We start from the raw sequence: 23,071 nt of genomic DNA on the forward strand, positions 1-23,071 counted from the left end.
GTCATATCTCTCAATGCCCTGTCATATCTGGGAATATGCACATTAACCATATTAATTGTTTCTTTACATGTCTAAATTTGTGAACTACAGAGCCAAATAAAGAAAAACATTATGTTCCAAACACTACGTGTTAATATATTTTTCTTTACAAGACAGCACTGACAGAGACACAGTTGGCAGTGTCTCAGCCATTTTCAGGAGCCTGGCAATCTCATGCCAAATATATTTCGATATTTTAAGGTCAAAAATTGATCTTAAGATCAGATATCAATCATAGCAATGTCAATATGAACACTACATCTCATCAGACAGGAATCAATATTAATTGACCCAGTCTACTGCTCTCTATGTGGATATAAAAATAATAAAATAACCTAAACAAAACATTAGTTTTTATGTTACGAAGGAGAATATGTCATATGCCGAGGCAAAAATTATAAGAAAATGGAGGAAAAGGAGAAGTGTTGTTATTACTATCACAACTCTGTTTCTGCAGGTTGTGAATCAAACCATCTACAACAGGCATGAACAGAACCTTCATGGCAGAGGTCATGAAAAACAAAAATGCCCCACACAGCTGAATGCATTTGAAAGGCTTTGGGGTGTCAGCAGCTTTGGCCCTTTGGCCCAGCACACTGTTGCTGAAAGAGATGGTTGCCTCCAGCTCTTAATCAGGATAGTGCTAGAACACCAATGCACATGCACATGAAAGCAAGCCTTAGGCTATTTCACCCATGTAATGAAAAGTCTGCTACCTGACCCTCTGAGACCCTATTTCACCTGCATTTATTAGTGATTTTTCCCTTAAACTCAAGTGATGGTTTTTATTTTTTCTTTGAAGAGAAGCTGCAGTTTAGTATTTGATACATCTTAGATCGTATTGAAGATGGGCTCATTATTTAGAAGAGCGATGCACAGGAACTTGGCCCAGGAAGGAAATGACTTGTCCAGTGATGAAGAGCCACTGTTCCAGCCTAACATAGCTGAAGACAGTCGGGTGAATGTAAGTAACACTTCTGTCTCATTGTAAAGGGAAAACCATATAAATATTTTATTTGTATTTTTCACTTGTTCTATCGCAAATACAACTTTAATAAATGAAGTTAGTCAATGGTCACATTGTTAAATGGCAGGTGGAAAACTAAATATTAATCGTTATTTTATTTTGTTTTCATGAAGCAATGATACTGTAAATATGTCTGAATCTTGACAAGTAGGCACTGTTCAGGTATGAACACACCATGACTTGAATTTTTTGGAGATGACCAAATTTGTTCTTGTTACAATTGAACAGAGTACATCTGACTGGTTATTTGCTGCTTTTAATATAATGTAGTTTCATGATTATTATGGTAGTTTTGTTCTTGTTTTATATTGTATTGTTCAATAGGGTAGTTGTCAAGTGGGTCTGAGAGTCTGCAAATTCTTGTCTCAGGATTTCCTCCCTCTATTTTGAATTAATATGCTTTCAAAGCTCTGTCATACCTCAGAATTCTGAAGTTGAGTTCAAATACCTGATTCTGATTAATATAGCATATTGTCCTGTGGCTGATCCTCCAAACCACTAAAAAATAATACCATCACTATTGTCTGACCGTCTCCTTTCACCATGATAGAAGAGATATTGTTGTTTCAGGACAAACCAAAGCATTTCTTCCTTTCCATTATGGCTAAAAGGAGATGATGACAAGAAGCCAATGTTATCTGACTGCTTCTGTATCTCAGTCTCACCAAAAAGTTTCTGTGACAATCTTAAACTTAATGCCCTTTGAAATGATCAATAGCGCTCCTCCGTTTAGATTGACAGAGATGTGAACGTTGCCAGACTTTAAGCGTGCACCATCTCATGGAAAAACACTGCTTGGCCAGTACTCATTGGAAGTAATCCAATTTTCTCATCTGCATTGTAACAATGCCATGTTTGAGTTAAACTCTAGAATGTATTATCCTCAGTCCCATTTCCACTAAGATGAAGGAACTAAAGCAGGCATCTGCGGAGGGCAATGGGGACTACATGGTTCCTGGAACTGTAAAGTAGAGTCTCACCAGGTTTGAAATATAAATTAAACCTCCCAGGACGACCCAGGTTTTGAAGTCGACTGCATTTGATAGCATGTATGCACTGTGATGCATCTGATTTGTCCTAAGGAAGCTATGACTGTAAAATGAGATGCTTTTATTTTACTTATATGCTGACTTTGGTTTCCTGTGTATTCCAAGATGTGTCTGGCATAAAGATCTATATAATCCACTTTAGTAGTCACGTCTTGGAAGCAATAGCATCAAAGAGTCAATGACACTTTTTATGCAAAAAGATTTGTTCTGCTCTCAGATAACAATTTTTTCTATGATTATACTATCTGCAAGAATATGTCAATATGAGGGAAGTTGTATACTGTACGTGTAATTGTCCATGGAAAGACAGGCTAAATATATTCAGGGGGTTCACACACAGGGGTCACAATGGCTTGAATGCAAAGGGCTAGCTAATTCAAAGTTGGATATAATAATTGGTTATTTCCCAAAGCACATTGGTATTTTTTTGGCCCAAAACATCTTATCATCATAAATATTCATGACATTTTCTGATGGAAAATATTTGAAAGCAGGGCCCTGAGGACCACAATCACCCTGTTTTGCTTAAGTCTGAAAATAAATGGGAGGATTTCAGAATGGCTAAAGTGCCAGGCTGCGCCACCCTTGTCCACCTTCAAACAAGCTGAAATTGGAAACGGGATAGAATTTCATTAAGGCGTTTACTCCCCTCCAAATAATTGCACTGTACACTGTACCGCTGGAGTACTACAATAACATTATACAATATGTGATATATAGGCTAGCTTTAGAATGGGGGTTTCTTGTTTGTGAGATAGGAGCCTGCAATTATGGGTGGGATGTCAGGAGCAATGGGGCTGACATGGCAACAAATGAGCCAACTGCAAAACGTAAACCCTGCACCAGCGCCAATAACCTGAAATAATGGAGGCTGACCACAGACCCTCCCCCATGTCTTCACACCGCTCATGCTGTGGATCGTCCATAACATGCAACATCACCGAGATATAACTGCTATCAGTCCTTCTGCTCCAGCCCAAAAAGCGATGGTGCTACAATGATGACTGGATTCTTCAATGGTGAATATATTCTTCATATACTCCTGTATATGGTGCACATTGCAGCACCTTATTGGACTACTTGTGTCTTTCTCCATGCAGTTTCCAATTTAACCCCTGTCACAGATTTAAGAACTATTTCAGCTCTGTTGAATAAACATTTATGTGCTGTCTAAAACGTGAACTATTTTCGCAATGTTATATTTACTTGTACTTACATTATATTTACATAGGCAAACATTCACTCGCAGTATTATTAGTACATACTGAGGGGGGAAAACAGTAATTCAATAAAAAGAATTGAAAATTCTTTTTCAATAAAATATGTATGTTACCTTGCTACCTTGAAGTCTCATCATCTCATTTAACCAGGTACAGGCAAATGGCATTTTACGTTATGCCAAAACATTTCATTAAGTCAGGTCACTTCATATTTCAAGTTATTTTCACTCAGTTGGTTAAGAATAGTCTATATATTGCTTTAGTTCATATGATTTAGTTTTTATGCATTGTAAAACTAAAACATTTGAACTACTCCAAAAATGTTTTTTAACATAAAGAAAATGTATTTATTATTGTATTATTTTTCAGCTGCCTAAACTGGTGGTTAAAAACAGCTGAAAGACTGTGAAATCTTTGTTATGTATTGTTCAGTTGACATAAAAAAACAAATAGAGAACGGATAATGAAACATCCTGAAATAGTATGACTGTCAATGTTGATAATTATGCTGGACATTTTGGGGGTGCGTGTGATGTGATCATTGTAACCCCTGATTGAAGAGTCCAATATAGCATTCCAGACTATTCCAGGAAAATGAATAATTTAAATATCATATTTTCTTTGAGAAATGGAAGAGCATGTAGCCATCCCCGCAGTACCCTGATGGAAGTCTCTATACAGAGATTACATTTTTTTTTTTTTTACAGAAGTCAAGGGCACAAAGAGATACAAATGAGTGATGCACTATGTTCTTCTGACCTGGTATATTACTCAAAACGAAGCACAAGACCAGCAGAGGCCTTTAAATGACCAGTTAATTAGGTATGCATATGGTAAAAATAGCTGCAGGATAGAGGGGTAGAGAGAGAAAGTTGTTGTTTTTCTAGGTTTCTTTTTCTCTTCGATACAGAAGCAGTCTGTGAAGTAACGTGCATTCTGCTCTCTGCTCCACTGCACAGCAGACTTGACAAAACAAGCTGGAGTGACATCAGTCATGGGAGTTTGTGCACCGCTGAAGCAATTGCTTTATCCAGAACAGCCCCACGTGCGAAACTCACCTGGGGCCTTCACACCGTACATGCCATATGTCTCATAGATGCTCCTATTACAGGATCTCAAAATTAATTATGAAAAGATGAATCACAATAAAAGCAGCATTCAAAATATCACAGTGTGAGTGGGAAGGAGGAACACAGGATGAAAGAGTGAATGCATAGATAATGAAGGAGTTTGATGCACCCTCGTTTAGCAAAAAAACAAAATATTTAGGTGTGTACAAAAAGCTAAGCTGGATATAACACTGAGCCAAAAGCATCACCATGGCTACCCCTGATGTTTTACAAGCTGATTCCAACTGTGGCAATATTGTTTTGTAATAACTGTGTAGCACCAATGTTTCCTTAACTCAGTTTTAAGAACCTGAACTGACACAGAGCGGGAGAAATGATTTGATTGTAATGGTTATGTGCCTGTTAAACATTACATTGCCAGCACCAGAAAAAATGTTACAAAGGTATATGACTCACAAAGCACCCGCAGTGAATTGACAATGCACAGTCTGGGTCAAATATATTTAAATTGTTTCTTCATAATTGTGTCTACATAGATCTCATCACCAAAATGACACATTTTTATGTAAACGCCCTCAATACATTTCAGAAGTTGATCTGAAATGACCACTTGTAATCAGTACGGATTTTTCAAGATGACCTGAGACGTCATGCCAATGCAGATCATCCATACAGAGACAGATATCCATATGTCAGGGGTTCCCAAACTGTGGTTTGGGGCCCCATGTTGGATCGCTCGATTTCAGGATGGGGTCATCTGAAAATCTTTAAAAACATAAAATGTATCCATAAAATATGTGAATGTAGGCCACTACATGCTTAACATTACAACCCAACAATTATAAATCGATGAGGCAGGAGAGGTTGTGGTATTGTGTCTAAAGGGTGTTGTTAGACACAAGGGTGGGGTGTTGGGGTCGTGTAAGTTTGGGATCACATCAAAAAAATGTTTGGGAACCCCTGCCATATTTTATTACTGGCTGAGACATGGAATATAATCATTACTTAATGGCGAAAATGACACTATTGTGACCTGCCCCTGTAATTTAAATAGGCTGATTTCATTCATTGAAACAATGTGATTTTTGACAATTTCAAAAGCCATGTCTCATCGGTGGTTGAAAGGTTCCTTTGTTTAGTCATTATGATTTATATTTATTTTACTAATTATTATACTAATATGAAATTTGTGGCTGTTGAGGTAGTGTTACATTTAAACTTTGGTCTAACCCATCCCTGGAGGACATTCTGTCTGCAGGTTTGTGCTTGTCTTTCAATCAGCAGCCAAATAAGGCTGGTGACTGGACTGTTCAGACGATCAGGGACTGAAACACAGTGGAGAAACACACCAGACACAAGAACAGCTCTTTTCACCATATTGCAGATTTGGGAGGGTTTTGTGTATGTTGCTCAAACAATCTAGGAAAATTTTATGTGTATCATGTCAAATTATCTCATGAATGAAATTTGGGCTTGCTTTGTTTCATAAATGTGCATTCCTGTTTGATTAGTGAGTCTTGCATTGAATTATCTCAATTAACAGTGCACACTCACTTTGCTACAGCATAGAGGCGAGCTGAATCGCATACCAGAACTAAGTGAATTGGCATTATCGAAAAAGCAAGTAAATAAAAGTATTCTATGAATAATATTGTGAATTTGTAACCACTAACTTGTAGACTACATGGTTATGTACAAGTTAGTGCTTATACCCACAGGACATTTGGGAATGCTATTAAAATATGTAGTGATTATGTAAATATTACCACTGTGAAACCCTCTTGCAAGTTATATCAATCAATTTGAGTCGCATTTATGTATGAAATAAATGAACAAATAAAGTTTGTTATTATATTTGTAGCATTACCAAAAGCATATGAAAATGTGCCGGTGTGTGAAAGTAAAACACAATACCGTGTGTCTGGGGCTTGTTTCGCAAAGTGCACTTCTATTAATCGCTGGAGGTAACTTATTTCCTCACCACTAAATCGGTAACGCTCATAAAGAGCATGTGTAGTTTCACCAGGTTGTCTATACAAGCTATGTGCATGTTATCCTGCTACCTAGCGCTTAAACCAGGTTTGCAGGTTTGTGCTTAAGACATGGTTGCCCCGGTAACAAGTCTGCCTAAATGGCATGCTTGCTTGTGTTGTGAAACCGAAAATCCTGACTATCCCAAGATGTCAACAGACTAATTGGGTTAACTGAGTCAACTTGTCCTTTTCTGCTTTTTGTGGTTTAATTATTTATTGAGTTTTATTAAAGGGTATTTTTATACATTGTGGTTTCATCATGCAGTTTTTTTACTGCATTACTGCACTTTTTATATGTAGTCCCCTATTTCAATGTTTTAAACAAATTAACATAGTCAAATAAAGGAGTCATGTTTTGTATTTGGTTGAATATATTTCGCATTCCATGACTTCCTGATATCTGTGACCTGCCTATAAACAACATCAGACTGGTCCGGATGTCTTCTTTTCAGGTTTTGGTGCAGTGCTAAGTGCAGGTATAAAGACTTGTAAAGTCATAGAGTCAAATTCATATAATCATTTGTTGCTTCTAAAGGTAACATTTCAAAATTTTAGCAGTTTTATCTATTCTAATTCTCTATATACTGAATTATCTGTTAAAAAGGGCACAGGCATCAGTTTTGTTTTTTGTTTGCGTGTGGAATGCCCAGTGTGATTACTGAATGTTTGCCCTCCCTAAGGTATCAAATGAGCATCAAACCACAGTGCTGCTGCCAGATATGCACTAGATACTGCAAGAATTGTCTCTCCTGAATATTTTTTCTATTGAGTTCAACAGGAAAATTAGTCAGAATAAACTATTATTGTAGTATCTATTGCATTTCTGGCAACAGCGTGATGGTTTGAGGCTAATTTGATACCTTTGACCCTTAAAGCCATTTAGACAATAAATGTGCCAAAAAAATCCTACAAAAATACACTTTCGGAAAAGTTGTGAGTCTGCATTTTGACCATGTGTGAATTGTTTGATTACAAACATAGAAAATTAAATATTACAGTGAATCCAGATAAAGGCATAAACCTTTGAGCGGTGGTGTACGGTGGTGAAACAAGGCACTGATTCACAGTGGCGTCTCGTGTGCTCAAACTTGTTGGGGCCCAAAACGTTCCTTTAAACTAATCATTGATCTAAACGTTTTCATTCTTTTCTCTTGAAAAAATAGTGTATGAAAGATCGGACTAATCAATTGGCAAGTAACACACAGTTTCTTCGTATTAAATTCAATTTATCCATTAAAAATCTGTTGTAATCGCTAAGTAGCCTAGCCTGCACTTACCAAAAAAAGATACACCACTCTATTATCTACCGAGTTAGCTTTCCACTGCTGCTTCATGATACAGGCCACAGGCCTGGGGCCTCATTTATAAAACTGTGCTTAGGATTCACATCAAAAGGTTGCGTAAGCATGAAACCTAGGACGTGCGTACGCAAAGCAATATTCTGATTTATAAAACAATGCATACGCACGTCCCATGCCAGTTTTCCTTTATAAATCACAATCAACTCTAAATGTGGCGCAACTTTGCCAGCTTCATGTCCCGCCCACAGTTGCCTATAAATAGGCAGTGAAACACCCCTAATGAATATGCATTTCATAGACGACAATGGCAAACGCTGAAGAAAAGGGATTTCAGCCATTTGATTGCCTCTGAAAAGCTACAGGTGTGGGAATTATCCTGATTGATTGTAAATGACGAACAGTTCTGCACAACAAATGTGATGATGACGATGATAATAATAATAATAATAATAGTAATACACGTTATTTGTCTAGCACCATTGAAAACACAGTTACAAAATTAAGAACAAAAATCCATAACAATAAACATATTATAAGTATATATGAATATATGAATATGATAACAATATATGAAACTATGCACTCGTATCTGCCCGACTGACGCATTGTAAACGGCATCAGTGCAGCGCAATTTGTCCGACTGTTCTCCATATTATTTATGAGAATACATTTAATAACATGAAGTATTGTTTAACAATTCATCTACATATTTGAGGGATTATTTTACAACAACATCTCCGTTTATATTTATCATCCTAAATCATATTTTTTGGGCACTCCAGGGAGCATCAATCAAACAGCTGTTTGTTTATTCGTTGTAAGAGAGGCTTTTATCCGTTTTTGCAAATTAACTCTTCATATATGATATGTGAGAGGTAATATTTCATTACATTACATTACATTACATGGCATTTAGCAGACGCTCTTATCCAGAGCGACGTACAACAAAGTGCAAATTAAACACAAGAACAAGTGCAGAGGACCTGAGAGGACAGTATAGTTCCGTGTCCTAGTGTAAACATGCAGAAAATCAGAACCATTTAAGAGTACAATCAACAACAATCAATTTCGATTTATTTTACACAGTGGTATCTGTTGTGTATCATTTTCGACTTCTCTCGTTGCCAAATGTTGTGTTGCACTTAGGAAGGGAGAGAACCCGTATAGCGAGATTCAACAATACAATACATTAATAAGTATAACAGGGACGAAGCACGTCCTTACCGCAGCCATACCCAGCCACAACTCCCGGCAAATCTTTATGCCTTTTCACATCCTGTTTCACTTCCCGTTTTCCTGGGCTTACGTCACGAGCATTAAAGGCACAGTTTCTCATTTCTCCAGTTAATGTGCGTACGCATGGGTCAGAGTTTCCGTGGAGAACCGCACATTTTCCCGTCAAGTTCGTTTTTTATAAATGCCAAAGTTTGCTTAGAAAGTGGCGTACGCATTCTTTTGTGCCTACGCAACGTTTATAAATGAGGCCCTTGGAGTTTAAGATTCCTGGTGAAACAATTAGGAACATTGACAATTAGAACAAAGTTCTGTCACAATTAGGGAATTATAGACATAATTAGTATTACTGATGTGTTAAAGATTTAGTTGAAAAAATATGTTGCGAAGATACATACTTCACAATGAATTTTATCAGGTTTTTACATGTCCTAAGGTAACATTTATTCTATTTATCACTCTTACCATTCCAGCTTGCCTTAAACTGCTAATAGTCTCAGAATCTCTGGCTGATTAAGGACACCTGCACAGCTGCTGGTTGTTTCAGTTGGAATAAGTTAAAAGCAGGTGTGTAAGGAGCAGAAGGAATGCCATTTTGTAGGAAGCGGGATTGAGATACCTGCTGTGAAAAAACATGCAGGTTTTTTTTTTTGTTTTTTTTAAGGAAATCTTTTTTGTAGCACTCTCTATCTTGATGTTTGAAATCATTTTGTAAGGCACGGTAATGGCCAGCTTTGTCACAAATGTGTCTGTTGGTGCAGCCCTGAACACAAATACTGTCCATAGTGGGGGAAAAAAAGGCAGGCAGATGTAATTTGTTTTTCGAAATGCCTGCAGTGTTAGCATTATGAGCAGTGAGGGCTTCTGCATGAGTGTACATAATGATACCAACAGGGAAATCCAATACAAAGATGAGGGGACTTACTGAAGAAAGTTTGAGATCTTCAGAAATCTTCAGTAAATCATGCTATTTAGAAGATTACAGATGATAAATCGGCAAAGCTGCATGCAAGTGGCAAAATGAGACACCTGTAAATTACGATGAATGGTCCCAATTGATATACTTTTTTGGGAGATGCAGAAAGATGACCATTAAGCTGATTAAAAAATATTTTTTCATTCATAAGAATTCTGAATATTATCTCATTTTGAAAAAAGGGTGTCTCAGCTTAAGAATACAACTTGGAAAAAGAAAGTGGCTGAGGTGAAAAAAAAGCCACAGCTGCCATAGCCAAAGCCATAAACTGATCATCCTGTATTATTACTAAAACAGTGCAGAGTTTATTAATATCACCCACCAAATACAGTTCAACTCTTTTTGAGCATTTAGCCTAGTGGCTAACGTACAGGACCCAGAAGGTTGGTGGTTCAAGCCATGATACGATCCGCACAGCTGTTGGCGCCTTCAGCAAGGCCCTTGTTGTCCCCTGCTTAGTCAAATCAGCTGTAAGTCGCTTTGGATAGAAGCATCAACTAAATAACACATTATTATTATTTATTTCTTCCCTGTGTTATCCTATTAGGTAGCCTTCCTTATGACTGCATCCTGCTAGTTGACTCTGCAGTGCTTTCTGATATGAAGAAAGAGTAGGTGTGTGGAGTGGAGAGGAGATCATTTGACTGGAGCACAGAACAGGTTCTCTGAAATTTGGAGCGTTTGCATGAGCAGCCGCTCCAGAACTGCTTGAGTGTTGCAGTCAGCTGTGGTATGATCAACATGCATTCAAGGTATCAACGACCACGCAAAGATAGTTATTAAACTATGGGAGTATGTATATTATACATTCTGTCAGATGACAACAACTCCGCATTTTCTAAAAATACAACTGTGTTATGCTGCTCATACGTCTATGAATCCCTTACAAAAAACAAATCCTCATATTAAGGGCATAGCTGATTGTAAATATATTTTTGATGAAAAATGTTTTTATTGGAGAGATTTTATTAAGACACGACTGCTAGGCTACATAACATTCGTAGGTTTATTGTCTGCCCACAAACACCATCACCACCATTTAATCCACCATGTAACAAATACAGAGAGATATCTCAGATAATTTTTACATGCATAGACGGTCTCTCGCTCTCAACATCCATTAAAAAGTAGTGTGATCACTACTCACTGTCCACTTCATATGCACTCAGTGAGAACTTTGTTAGGTATTTATTAGACTTAATAAGTCTAAACAATAAGTCTTCTGCCGCTGTAGCCTATCCACATAGTGGTTTGACGCGTTTGTGTGTTTAGAGATGCTCTTCTGCATACCACTGTTGTAATGCGTGGTTATTTACGTTACTGTTACTGTTACTGTTACCTTCCTGTCAGCTTTGACCAGCTTTGACCATTTCCTCTGACCTCTCTCATTAACTATACATTTCTGGCTGCAAAACTGCTGCTCGCTGGATGTTTTTTGTTTTTCTCACCATTCTCTGCAAACTCTAGAGACTGTTGTGTTGTGCTGATGAGCAGTTTCTGAGATACTCAAACCACCCTGTCTGGCACCAGCAACCATTCCACGGTCAAAGTAATTTAGCTCACATTTCTTCCCCATTCTGACATTTGGTCTGAAAAATAGCTGAACCTCTTGACCATGTCTGCATACTTTTATGCATTTAGTTGCTGCCACATGATTGACTGTTTAAATATTTGCATTTGCAAGCTGGTGTGCAGGTCTACCTAATAAAGGTATCACTATGTGAGTATACAGTATGTAATTGATAAGTTGACTGAAGCCCCAGCCCTTCTGACTGCACCATTGCTCCCATGATGCTATTCACAGTAGCTATGCTCTTTCTTTTTTAGATTACATTTGAGAATTGTAATGTGATGGGTGAGGCTGTGTAAGTAAAGGCTAGCTGTGTAGTGGCATGTACTCCAGTTTACAATGGGCTACCTGTGTTGTGGTATGCACTGTTGTTTACCATGGTAATTGTAGTATTTTTCCAGTTAACTTTACATGTATTGGTTGTAAATGCGTCTCCTTCTTGGTGATACTGTATTTTTGTATTCCAGTAACACTGTTCCCCATTTTTCTAATTTAGTAAGTGATTATGTGATAATTAGTGAGTATAATCTGCTAAGTGACTATAATTTAATATAATATTTTAAAACACACCAGGATTAGTGTGAGGGGCCAAAGTGAGAGGCCAAAAGCTACCAAAGCTTGAAGGATAATGTGTGTTGCATAGATACTGTTATATAAATAAAACCAATCCTAAAACTAAATAGGTATGCAAAACGTATTAAGTATCCTCTTAGAAGCACTATCACCTTTAAAAATCGCTATGTTGTGTATTGTTGCAGTAGTTTGCAGTCCAGTCCATTTACACAGTAAACATTAATATGGACAAGACAGGAACTCTCTTTGTTATTGTGACCAATAAAAGCAGGTCAAGCTTGAGTGTGGGTCAGTGTATTACATGACTTCATGCCTCGGGGAACTAAATCCTCTGTGGATGACAAGGCAAAAAAAATGGAGCCTCTAATATCTGATGGAGGATCGCTTGTTCATCCTACAGCAATCCCAGCTAAACTCAATGTAATAGGATTGCATCTATAATCTGGTCTTGATTAGATGTGGTGGGTAGCCCTCCCTGACACACACCATGATGGAACGGGCTGCCCCCGTGATGTCCTTATCTGTTCCAACACTGTTCTACTGCGGTGATAGCCATGAATGTACTGCTCTGTCATCCCGGTAACCTATTCCTGTGTGGCTTTCTTCTTTCCTTGAAATATACAAAAGTCAAAGGATGCTAAAGAGGGTGCCCAATTTGAAACTTTGTTTTTGTATGCCAAACCTGCTCATTTATTGTAATAGCCTTCTGTTTATGACGAAGATGTAGTGTTTTCAGCATAATAAATAAGCTCTTCATAATAACAGCTGAAAGCTTGAAAGCAATGTAAAAATAAATAAGATTACAGAGGGAAGCAAGGTGTCAAATACATGAGATGTTCCTCTGAGACATGCATGTGCTGAATATTTAATGTGCAGTTTAGCTATTAACAAAATGAAGATGGATAAACATGTAGCTCTTGAAACTATTCTCATAATGAGATGTGACAAGATATAAAATGAATGGAAGCAGAGGCAAGTGAATGTTGCAGAGGATTTTGTAATATTATTTTTCCCCAGCAGCACTAGGGTTTTCTCTGCATCTCTTCTGTACATAATGAGCCCAAGCACAATGTAGAATATGCTCTGTGGGTCAGGGTGGGTGCTGGCATTGTTATATAATGTTCACACTTCCATATTATTCCAGTCTTAATACTGAAAAAATACATTTTTGCATACCTGTATGAATATGAACTTGTATGTAGAGAGGTCATAGGGCTGGCTTTCATTTTGATTAACTAATACTGTGTCTTGTGTGTGCACAAGGTTGCATGCATGCGTTTGTGTATGTGAGAAAGTAAGATCTATAAGTCCTGACCATTACACACTGGAAAAGTCTTACATATTCATATTATCTGTATCCAGTAGTTTACCCTGGAAGTGATGAGCAGTTTTTCTAAACTGAGCATAAATGGAGCTTGGGTTAAAGCTTCAGAATACTTGGCAGACTGCAGAGTTCATAGGCTTTTCTACCACAGAGGAGTCTAAAAAAGCATTGCATTATAGTCCATGGCATCTCCTCCTCCAGTGGCCTACTTTCGTCCAGTGACTTTCTCTCTGCTTGTTTGCTTAATATTACTGTACTTCTCTTGACAGTTTTCTATTGTACTAGAGTATAAATCCATTCTCTCCTCATGGTCCGAGACACAGACCCACCCTGAAGCTCTTTGAGCTATGCTGTTATACACACAATTTGATAATAACAGCCATTATCAATAAAATGCCACAGGCTATTTCTGGGGCTCCATGATATTTAAATATATTTAAACTGCTGTTTCTAATGGATTTAGATGGGTTTTGGAGTGACAGACCTGAATCTAACTATTTAAAAAAAACCTGGTTGGCCAGAAGGAACATATAAATTCTAGAATAGTTATTGTGCCCTAATAATAATGATTTCGAATATCTCCAGATGGTCATTGTTATAATATCTGTAATTAGTCGTCTTCTACATCATTGAAAAAGGCAACCTCAATGAAAACAAATGATTGAGCCTACTACGGAATCTATTCAGCTTCATTGTAGCAAGCACTGTAAACACAGTTCTCCGACACAAAATAATTATTTATTAGGGCCCGCAACTCTTAGGATGCCTCTGAGGCAAACACAATGTCTGATACCCACGCCTTGCATGGGGGGTTCCTTTCAGCTGGCAGTAGTCTCCAGCGGCGGACTTGTTTTGTGTAGTCCGTCAGTCCACGGGGGTGGTAATTACCAGCAGGTTTATTCTCTGACACATAATTGCGGGCTGTTTTCCTGGCCGTGCGGTTGTTGTGCTCTCACCTGCCAGCTCTGGCGGGGTAATAACGGGGATGTTCTTTTCTCAATGACAGGTAATAAGGAACATCAACACTTACACCAGAACAAAGACTCTGGCTCAAGGCTTCCTGGATATGGCCCTCTTCACCGCCAACGCCTCCCAGATGAAGTATCTAGTGCAGCAGGGCCCTGGAACGCAATTCTACTACTTCCTCTTTGTCTGCCTGGTGTGTACACAGGGCCAGGAATACACGTTTATATAGGACAAAATCCGGCTGAATATAAAGGTGATATAAAGATGCAGCCCAATGTGCCCATAAGGCTAATTACAGGTACACAGGCTTATCTGACGCAATGTTGTCAACATCACTAAATTGATCCAGTGCCAACACGAATATACGTACTCTATATATTGATGCTACTGAAAGTAACCTCTAGATTCAATATCATCATTCTTCATATTCTCTTCAGAGTACCTTCTATGCTCTATGAAATATTAATGTGTGAACAGCACATGGTCAAGATTTTAGCTCTAAGGCCAAGCTAATAATAAACCATTCTAATTCTATAATGGCAGGAGATTCATAATGGGGCAGCCGTTTGAATGCAGCGGAAGCAGGCACTTTGTAAATACACTTTGTAAAATACAATGTACTGTGTGCCATCTGCCATGTTTTAATATGATTCATCAAGAAAGTTAATTAATATAATGGATGTATGTCATTTATTTAGATGTTAATATAAAATGTGTCATGATGCATTTTCTCACAATGTTGGCAGGGCAAGACCAGAAATGATGTGTACATTCCGTCCTTTTCCTCGCCAAGTCTCTGCTGAGCAACAATGTATTGTACTGCTTGTCAGGATAAGGATTTTAAGGGAGGAATGAGTTTTGCATCTTCAAAATTGGCCTCGCAAATTCAACACAATTACAGTTGAAATATATGATGACTGTCACCTAATACACGATACAAAAATTATGGTATTTACTTGTTCGTATGAAAATACCTTAATGTTTGTTAACAAATAACCCAGAATATGTAATCTACTGTATTACAAGGACACACATATATATATATATATATATATATATATATATATATATCATGTCATATTAAAAACTAAAGTACATGTCATATATAATTTTATAATATTTAGTAAATGAATTGGGCAGCACAGTGGTGCAGTGAGTAGCAGTGTAGCTTCACAGCAAGAAGCACTGACCGAGGATCTTTCTGCGTCGAGTTTGCATATTTTCCCCGTGTCTGATTATGCCAGGAACTCTGCTTTCCTTCTACATTCCAAACACATGCAAAAGGCTAATTGGAGACTCTGAATCGCCTGCAGGTATGAAAGTGTGATTGAATGGTGTGTGGGCCCTGGGATGCATCAGCGACAAGTCTAGGATGTATTCCTGCCTCTCAACCACTGCTTGCTGGGATAGACTCAACCCCTCCACCACTCTGCAAGGAGCATTTTAGAAAATGGATGGATAGTAAATATATTATGTACAGTATATCATTGGATACAGTATAAGAAATAAAATCACAAATGGAAGCAAGTTTATACAAGAGGAGATGCATGTGGTTATATAATATATTCTGAAAAAATAAGTGAATATGGATATAACTCTTGACATAGCCTTTTTAAATGAGATACTAGCATGACTGGAAGCTAAACAAGTTAGATGTGCAGGTACTTTTGCAAAGGTTGTGATAGTGCTATGTTTGCAGCAGGTAGTGATGAAAAGCATCTAGCGTCTCGCCATTTTTGTGGATCAGGTGTTTTCTGTGGGGAACAGAGAGGGCTATCAAATGACCATGACTTAGTCCAAATTAATCTCTGTCAGACATTTTTGTAACCTGTCTTCTCACAGCAGTATACCCTGCAAAGGTTCTGCTGGTTCTGCTGTTCCGGCCCTCAATGCCCATGGTCAAGTAATAAGGCCTAAGATGAAATACTGCTCAATGCTGGGATTTATACTCTGTTTACACTCTAGTCAGCCACTCGCACAGGGATTTATGTGGAATTTACAGGAATGTGTTATGTGCAACAGTGTGAATGTTGTCTACAAGTTCACTGCAGTGGGCTGAATAAGTCTTTCACATTATGTGTATAGCAGTGCATGTGTTTGTCACACACCGTGACACACCCCCGGGAGCGCAGAAGAGCAGGACACAGAGATACGGAAATACGGGATTGCACCTGCGTTTATTTATTTATATTGCCCCTGGCTAGCAAGGCAGGGTCTACCTCTAGAGGGTTAGTCACTCGAGAGAGTAAGGGAGGGCCTATAGCCTCTGCCCCCAAATCTCTGTGTCAGACATTCTTGTCTGACCTGAAACTGGTAAAGGTCCACCAGACAGCCCGTCCCCTCAATCTCCGTTATAAGTGACCACATCACTCCTGGCTGTGGCAAAAGGACAATGAACACACACCCGTTATCAGGCCCCTTCCACCAGCTTCATCCTTGCCGTCTCTCTAAACCCTTGCTACCATGTCCAACCAGGCGTTGGTGCAGACCGGGGGGGAGTTCCCTTTCGGAACCCCTATTATAAACAGCTCCAGTGCCACCTGTTCCACAAGGTCATGAGAGTACGGGACTCTGGTTGAGGAGCTGCTGGGTGTAGCTGAAGGGCCAACCTGTTATGTACGGTGCAGAGAACCCAGACGCAGACCACAGGATAATCCAAAAATCGAAGTTTTAATGTTCAATGGTCAAAAGCCAAGAGATCCAGTACAAAGCCAAGAACGAAAAGCAAAAGAATAGTCGAAAAAACAAGCGAGAGGTCAAAATCCAGGAAATTACAGGGCGAAGGTACAAAAGGGCAAAAACAAACTCGTAGTCAAAAAATACAAAACAACACGTTGAAAAAAACCAGAAGATCAGATGAGCAAACAAAACAAGAGGGCAAGCCAGGTACGGAAGTCAAGGCAAAGGGGTGTCTATCAAGAATCTCTATAATAAGGCTTACACACAATCGGCACTTACTAAGATCAACGTTCTGACAAAGAAGCATACTGAGACTGAGGTTTAAATACAAGAGGGAAGGTGACAATCTAGGCGGGGCAGAGGAAAAGGTGGGCTAAACAAATAGACAACAGGTGGGGAAACATAATAGGGTAATAACATAATAACGGGAGGGAGACGAAAACGCGGACTGGATGCACGAAACAAAACATGTAAAACATACGGCTCTGGATTAGGGAGTAGACATTTGCATAGTTTGAAGACGTAGTGATAGTTAGAGACAGGTGCGAACACTTCGCTGAAACTAAACGAGTAATCAGGGATAGGATAGGTAGGCACAGAACAGAACAGTTACAGAACAGTGCAGAAATACTAAGAGATAGCGTTAGTGAGTTAGTTACGTGAATACTTCTAAACTACCCAATAAAAGTGATTGTTAGTTAGTTAGTTAGACAGACAGTAAGTGTATTAATCGGATTAGTACTGTACAAAACCTAGATTAGTAGTAGTTCGTAAGAATCGTGCTTTACAACATTTAACTACCAAGAAAAAGCAGGAAGTAAGAATCGCGAGTCTTGGAAAAAATGTTGAAAAACCGAAAACTACCGTAACCACCCGAATAGTGGGACACGCAGACAGGGGAGTGACTAGACTGGTAAACATTCAGACGCAGACATAACAGGGGAGGACATTGGAGAACTGTAATGGGAAACATAAACCAGGTAACTAAGAAAAATGAATAATAAACAAGACTAAACATGAAAACATACAGAACAAATACAGAAACATTACACAACCGACTGCCTTAAACAAAACTTCCCATAGTCTCTTCCGGTGGCCCTACAGCTTTAGCCCAGAGTGTGGTGTAATCGACCAATTTACTGGTTGGTATATTTTGCGAAGCTAATTTGCACCTCCCCCGAGAGCAAGGGTAGGAGGCTCAATGCCCGCTCTTCAACCAGCCAGTTGCATGCCGTGACGGTCCTTTCCAACAGTTTGATGAACGCTTCCGGGTCATCCTCAATCTTCTGTAATTTGATGTGGGCCTGGAGGGGGGTCGGGATGGGACCAGATGCTCCCTCCTTCAGCTGCTCCGTCAGGACCGCTCGATCCACAGCCTGCAATGCTGCATTGCCTGGTGCTTTTCCTGCATGCTGTGGAGAGCCTGATGTTGGGTCTCCTGCATTGGCACCAGCTGCTTCACCACTTGCAGCATCAAAGAAGTTTTCATCTTCAGAGAACATCTTCAGCATGACACTCCCCTGGAAGGACAGAAGAGCAGGTCACAAGGAGATACGGAAATTCCGGATTGCAGATTCTAACGCAGCTGAAGTTGGGGGGCGGGAGAGCGCACACCAAAACAAAAAATAAATGCAAGTCTTCACCCTCACAGCATCCGGGATAAAAATAATAAACTAAAATGAAAATGAAGGCAAAGAAAATAACCCGACTCACGTAGCTTTTCAGCTTGCTTTGGGCATGTGACTCATATAGCTTTTCGGCTTGTGTGGTCTCGCTCCTCTCCTGCATCTTCCCGTCTCAGCCACCTACTGTGGATAAAAGCACAACTTTAACTCCTGTGTAGATTCATAAGGCTATCCAGGTGTGTGTGCCTGCTTAACCAGTAGACGTGGTCCTTTGAATGCCCTGCTTCCTTCCCACACACTGAGCCCAGCCTCCACAGTGTTCTGTGTGAATATCTGGAAATGAGAATGTAATTTTTATTGTACATGATATTAATTCTTTCCTATTATTAATATTCTTGAGATTTTTAAATCATTTTTATATCATAATTATTATCTTTGGAAGAATATTGTCTTGGGAGAGACTGAGATTATCATATTGGGGTATTTAAGATTTTACTTTAAACTCTAATGTAAAGGTATAAAATGTACATTAAACACCCCCAATGTCATCAAACATAAATGCGAGGAGAATATCGTGAGTGGGCATGGCGAGGTGCATGTGAAAACGCAGAGCTCTTCTCTCGACAGTGCATCTCCATTGGTCTTCAGCTCATTGTGGCCGCTCTGCTCATCTACAAAGCGTCGAAGAACATCGAGTATGATGATCCCGAACGCAGGCTCAGTGACAGGTACTGTCCGCAAGGTTTGAGCTTGGGTTTCCATGAGTGCTTTCAGGCACAGATGACAGATAAATCTATCAGCTGTCAGGATTTAAGCATGTCAGGTAGTCAAGTCATTGTGAAACACAAAAATGTTTGCCTTAAAAAGTCTATGTTTCTGCAGTCTGTTTCACTATTTTTCAGCTGGTTTTTTTCACTGTATGTCACACAATTGCACAGGATTTATTCACTTTTTATTCCCCTCAAAAAAAAAAAAAAAAAAAAAAGAGAAATATCAGTACAAAGAGAAATGTTTCTGGGCTTTAATCATCCCAGAACAGTGATTAATCAAGAAAAAAACACCGCTGGCAGGGGTACTCCAGTCCTCCCATCTATCTATATTTGTCCAGGCTTATTGGATAACATAAAGCGGCAACATATATTTATGTATTTACCACAATCAGGTGCCTGCCAACATTGTGGTGCTCGCTGCTTTTGGCAAGGGAAGGCATTCAGAATATGATGAAAAAAACATCTGTTTGCCTTAGAATGTCAATGTACTTACTTGTGCCTTCATCATAAAGCCATTTTTAGCCAATGCAAGCAATGCATGTCTTTGTGAGCACTCTATTTTACTTTTTGCCACTATTATCTCTTGAATTAAACTTTGCTGTGAGTCAAGCAGGGCAAAGCCTGCAATCAATATAAACGGAAATGAGAGTCACGGTGCACTGAGGTCATCTGGAGGCTTTGTGATGATAATATTATTCGCACAACAAAAAGGTACAAATCAGCCATTGAGCTGCAGATGAGATTTAGCTTTGAAGATCTGACATATTTCATCTGAACTGAGGCCAGATGAAAAGGAAAGGGATTCTATAGCTGAGAGATCACAGAACTAAAGGGTCTCCGGGTTGATTACCTTGCACTGAGAGGAGATCATAAATAATGGAAAATAAGATAAATGCATAAGGTGGGAACATTAGGGCTATAAATAAACACAAGTGCCCTTGTGTGCTTATTGTGTAGGTTATAGGCCTAATGTACCTATTGGAAACATTTGGTAAAATTGTTGGGAGGATGAATGTGCACACAATTCATGTATGTTAGCCACAAGGCTATAGGCTGCCCCTTGCAAGCTGTATGTGCCCAGTGCATCCTTTATGCGCCTGGAGAAGCTAGAGAGTTGCAGAGTGAAGTAAAATGGTGGCTGGCAACATGCGTCTGAGATCCAGGAATTTACAGAGGGCCACTATGACGATGAAACAGATCTGCCATTATGATTTTATATTCCAAATTAGGGAATAGGGGTAAATGTGTCAAATGAATCAAAAATACAACAATATCACATTATGTTACATGAATATCAGTTTATAGTATATACAGTCATTTAATTTAGCTAATTAAATGTGTTAGGTGTAAAATGGCTACATCTCCACAGCGATTGGAGTTGCTCAGCTACGTTTGCTGATTGAAGCAGTTGGACATGCCCTGCAACACTTAGGGCCAGTGCCCTTGCTCAAGGGTACGGCGGAAATAAGGACACATGGGAACTGAGACCGGTGACGGCTCCGGTTGCAGGACCTCAGCACATTCCCAGACCACTGTTCCGAAACCCTGCCGCATGACCGAGTCTAACCTTAGCTCCGGTCCCATTCCACAGCACACGCAGTCGCAAGGCGAAACGCAGATCATGCGCGCGGCTGGTACACAGCCATGACATGGTTATTACGAGCAAGGTAAAGCCTTCCTCTCTCACTATTCCAATGGCCCACAATTTACCAACAAAAGAGGACCATCACGCTGGAAGCTCTTTGATTTCTTGGTGCCTTTCATCATGATTTCTACACAGCGAGATGATGTGAAATGGTACGCATTCCAGCTACTTTCAAGCGATGGCGGAAAAATCGCGGTTCGAGATTCCGTCTTTGCATGCGAGATCCCCATAGGGTTAAAGCAGTCCTCCCGGTGCGCCATCATTGTCATCAGGACAGGCGATGACAGCCCTGGCTGCAGCAGTGTGGGCTCTCAGCGGGAGGAGCGGGGTTATTTATACCGGGCTGCCGGCTCGTGGCAGTGCCGGGGCGGAGGGGGCCGAGAGCTTCGTGAAAAAGGTACGGACAGGGATAACAAGACGCAGCCTGTGACACTCCTGCCCTTTTCTGCTTCCTCTGCGCAGACTGCACCTGCTGAATAACATAGTGACCGGGCTAATCCTGGTCATCACCGCCGTCAACGTCTTCATCACCGCCTTCTGGTTCTCCTCGCCGACGCCGAGCGCCGTCGACCCGGGCGAGGCGGACACGGCCGCCGCCGGGCAGTAATGGGACCGCATTTACGGGCCTCTCCCCGCGCTGAGAGGACTTTCACAGCCGTCCGCTTTCATGTGCTGAGGCCCAGCCAGTAATCATCTGGGAACAATGAGGAAACCAAATAGACTCTTTTGCTTTTAAATGAGAAAACAACCACCCACCCCCCCCTCCCCCTTTTAGTGTCTCCTCTCCTCTCTTCTTACCAGCCCAGTGAAGATAAGAAACAGCACTCCCTCTGATTTGTTTAACCCCCCTCTTCTCCAGCGATGCCCGGCTGGGGAGTAGTAAAGCAGGGAGTGTACAGGCACTGTGAAGAACATCCATTCTTCCCAGCTGTCATTGAAGTCACTTATTTTTCTTATGATGCTGTGCCTTCAGTCACCTTGTAGTTCTGTAAAATGCAATAAAATCGGATTAAAGACATAAATGAAGTCTGTTGCTTTAGTGATGCACTGAGGTCTTCATTATTAAAGAGGAACCTGCTCTTTTTGTCATTTTACATATAACATCAACTGTCTGCTGATTCTCTTTTTCCTTGCTCTACTCAAGCAGTAGCAAACTAAAAAATAAATATAGGGATGTCGTAAGAAAAATAAACCCCCATATAGTGCATTTTCTACACAAAGGAACATATACAACATGACAGCCTTGACTTGGAAATGTATGTATTTGCTTATATTTTTTCACCAAACTAAACCCTGTTATTTACTGCTTTGTTTTTTGTTTTTGATGTACACAATCTCACAGGACATTCTAACATGTTGAGTTGGCTTGTTTAACAGTGCTGTGGTTCTTAAAGGTCCACACATTATTTCCATATCACCATAACTTTGGCCATCTGGGTTGTCTGTCCAGATACAGCATTAGCCTTTAAAATATCAGGATGTAGTGATGTGTCCCACAATGAAAAATCTAATCTGAACTTGATCACAGGATGATCAAGTCTTCTGGGTTTATGCACAACTGAGCTCTGACTAAATAGGAAGGGCTTCAGTTGGTGTAGTCTGCAGAGCATTGGCTGCAAAGTGATGCTATATTGGCTGGCGGCATGTGGTTTGGAGGAAGTGCACTAGCCCGCACTCTTGTGAACTGTTGGAGGAGGCTTTATGGCACTGTTTTTAAAATACAATGCTCAGTTCAATACAATTTAAAAAATATATTCCAAATATGTGGGAAATAAGAGACATCACCATATCTAAATTAATCTGGAAAGCTAAGAAAGTAGGTACTTTATTATACTGCTTTGAGTCTGACAGAAAAGTGCTTGAGCCAAACACATTGGGATTCTGGTAGCAGAGTATAGCCATAATAACATTTAATATGCTACTCTTGAGCAGTTGTGCAGTAATCAGGGTAAAGGGGATCACTCTTTGCCT

The 23,071-nt window shown here is 39.7% G+C and overlaps 1 protein-coding gene across 1 annotated transcript; it reads left to right on the forward strand.

Annotated features, from left to right (window-relative positions):
• Nucleotides 1-910: 910 nt before the first annotated feature.
• Nucleotides 911-21,707, forward strand: LOC133111064 (ninjurin-1-like). The gene is made up of 4 exons (XM_061221225.1): nt 911-1,003; nt 14,422-14,574; nt 19,313-19,413; nt 21,563-21,707. The coding sequence occupies exons 1-4, from the start codon at nt 911-913 to the stop codon at nt 21,705-21,707; spliced, it is 492 nt and encodes a 163-aa protein (XP_061077209.1).
• The last annotated feature ends 1,364 nt before the right edge of the window (nt 21,708-23,071 follow it).

The sequence above is a fragment of the Conger conger genome, chromosome 15, assembly GCF_963514075.1.
Source record: "Conger conger chromosome 15, fConCon1.1, whole genome shotgun sequence".
NCBI lineage: Eukaryota > Metazoa > Chordata > Actinopteri > Anguilliformes > Congridae > Conger > Conger conger.

Coding starts and splice junctions, on each gene's coding strand:
- LOC133111064 (XM_061221225.1), top strand. CDS start 911: ATGCACAGGAACTTGGCCCAGGAAGGAAATGACTTGTCCAGTGATGAA. Junction 14,575..19,312: donor ACTTCCTCTTTGTCTGCCTG/GTGTGTACACAG, acceptor TTCTCTCGACAG/TGCATCTCCATTGGTCTTCA. Junction 19,414..21,562: donor GAACGCAGGCTCAGTGACAG/GTACTGTCCGCA, acceptor TCCTCTGCGCAG/ACTGCACCTGCTGAATAACA.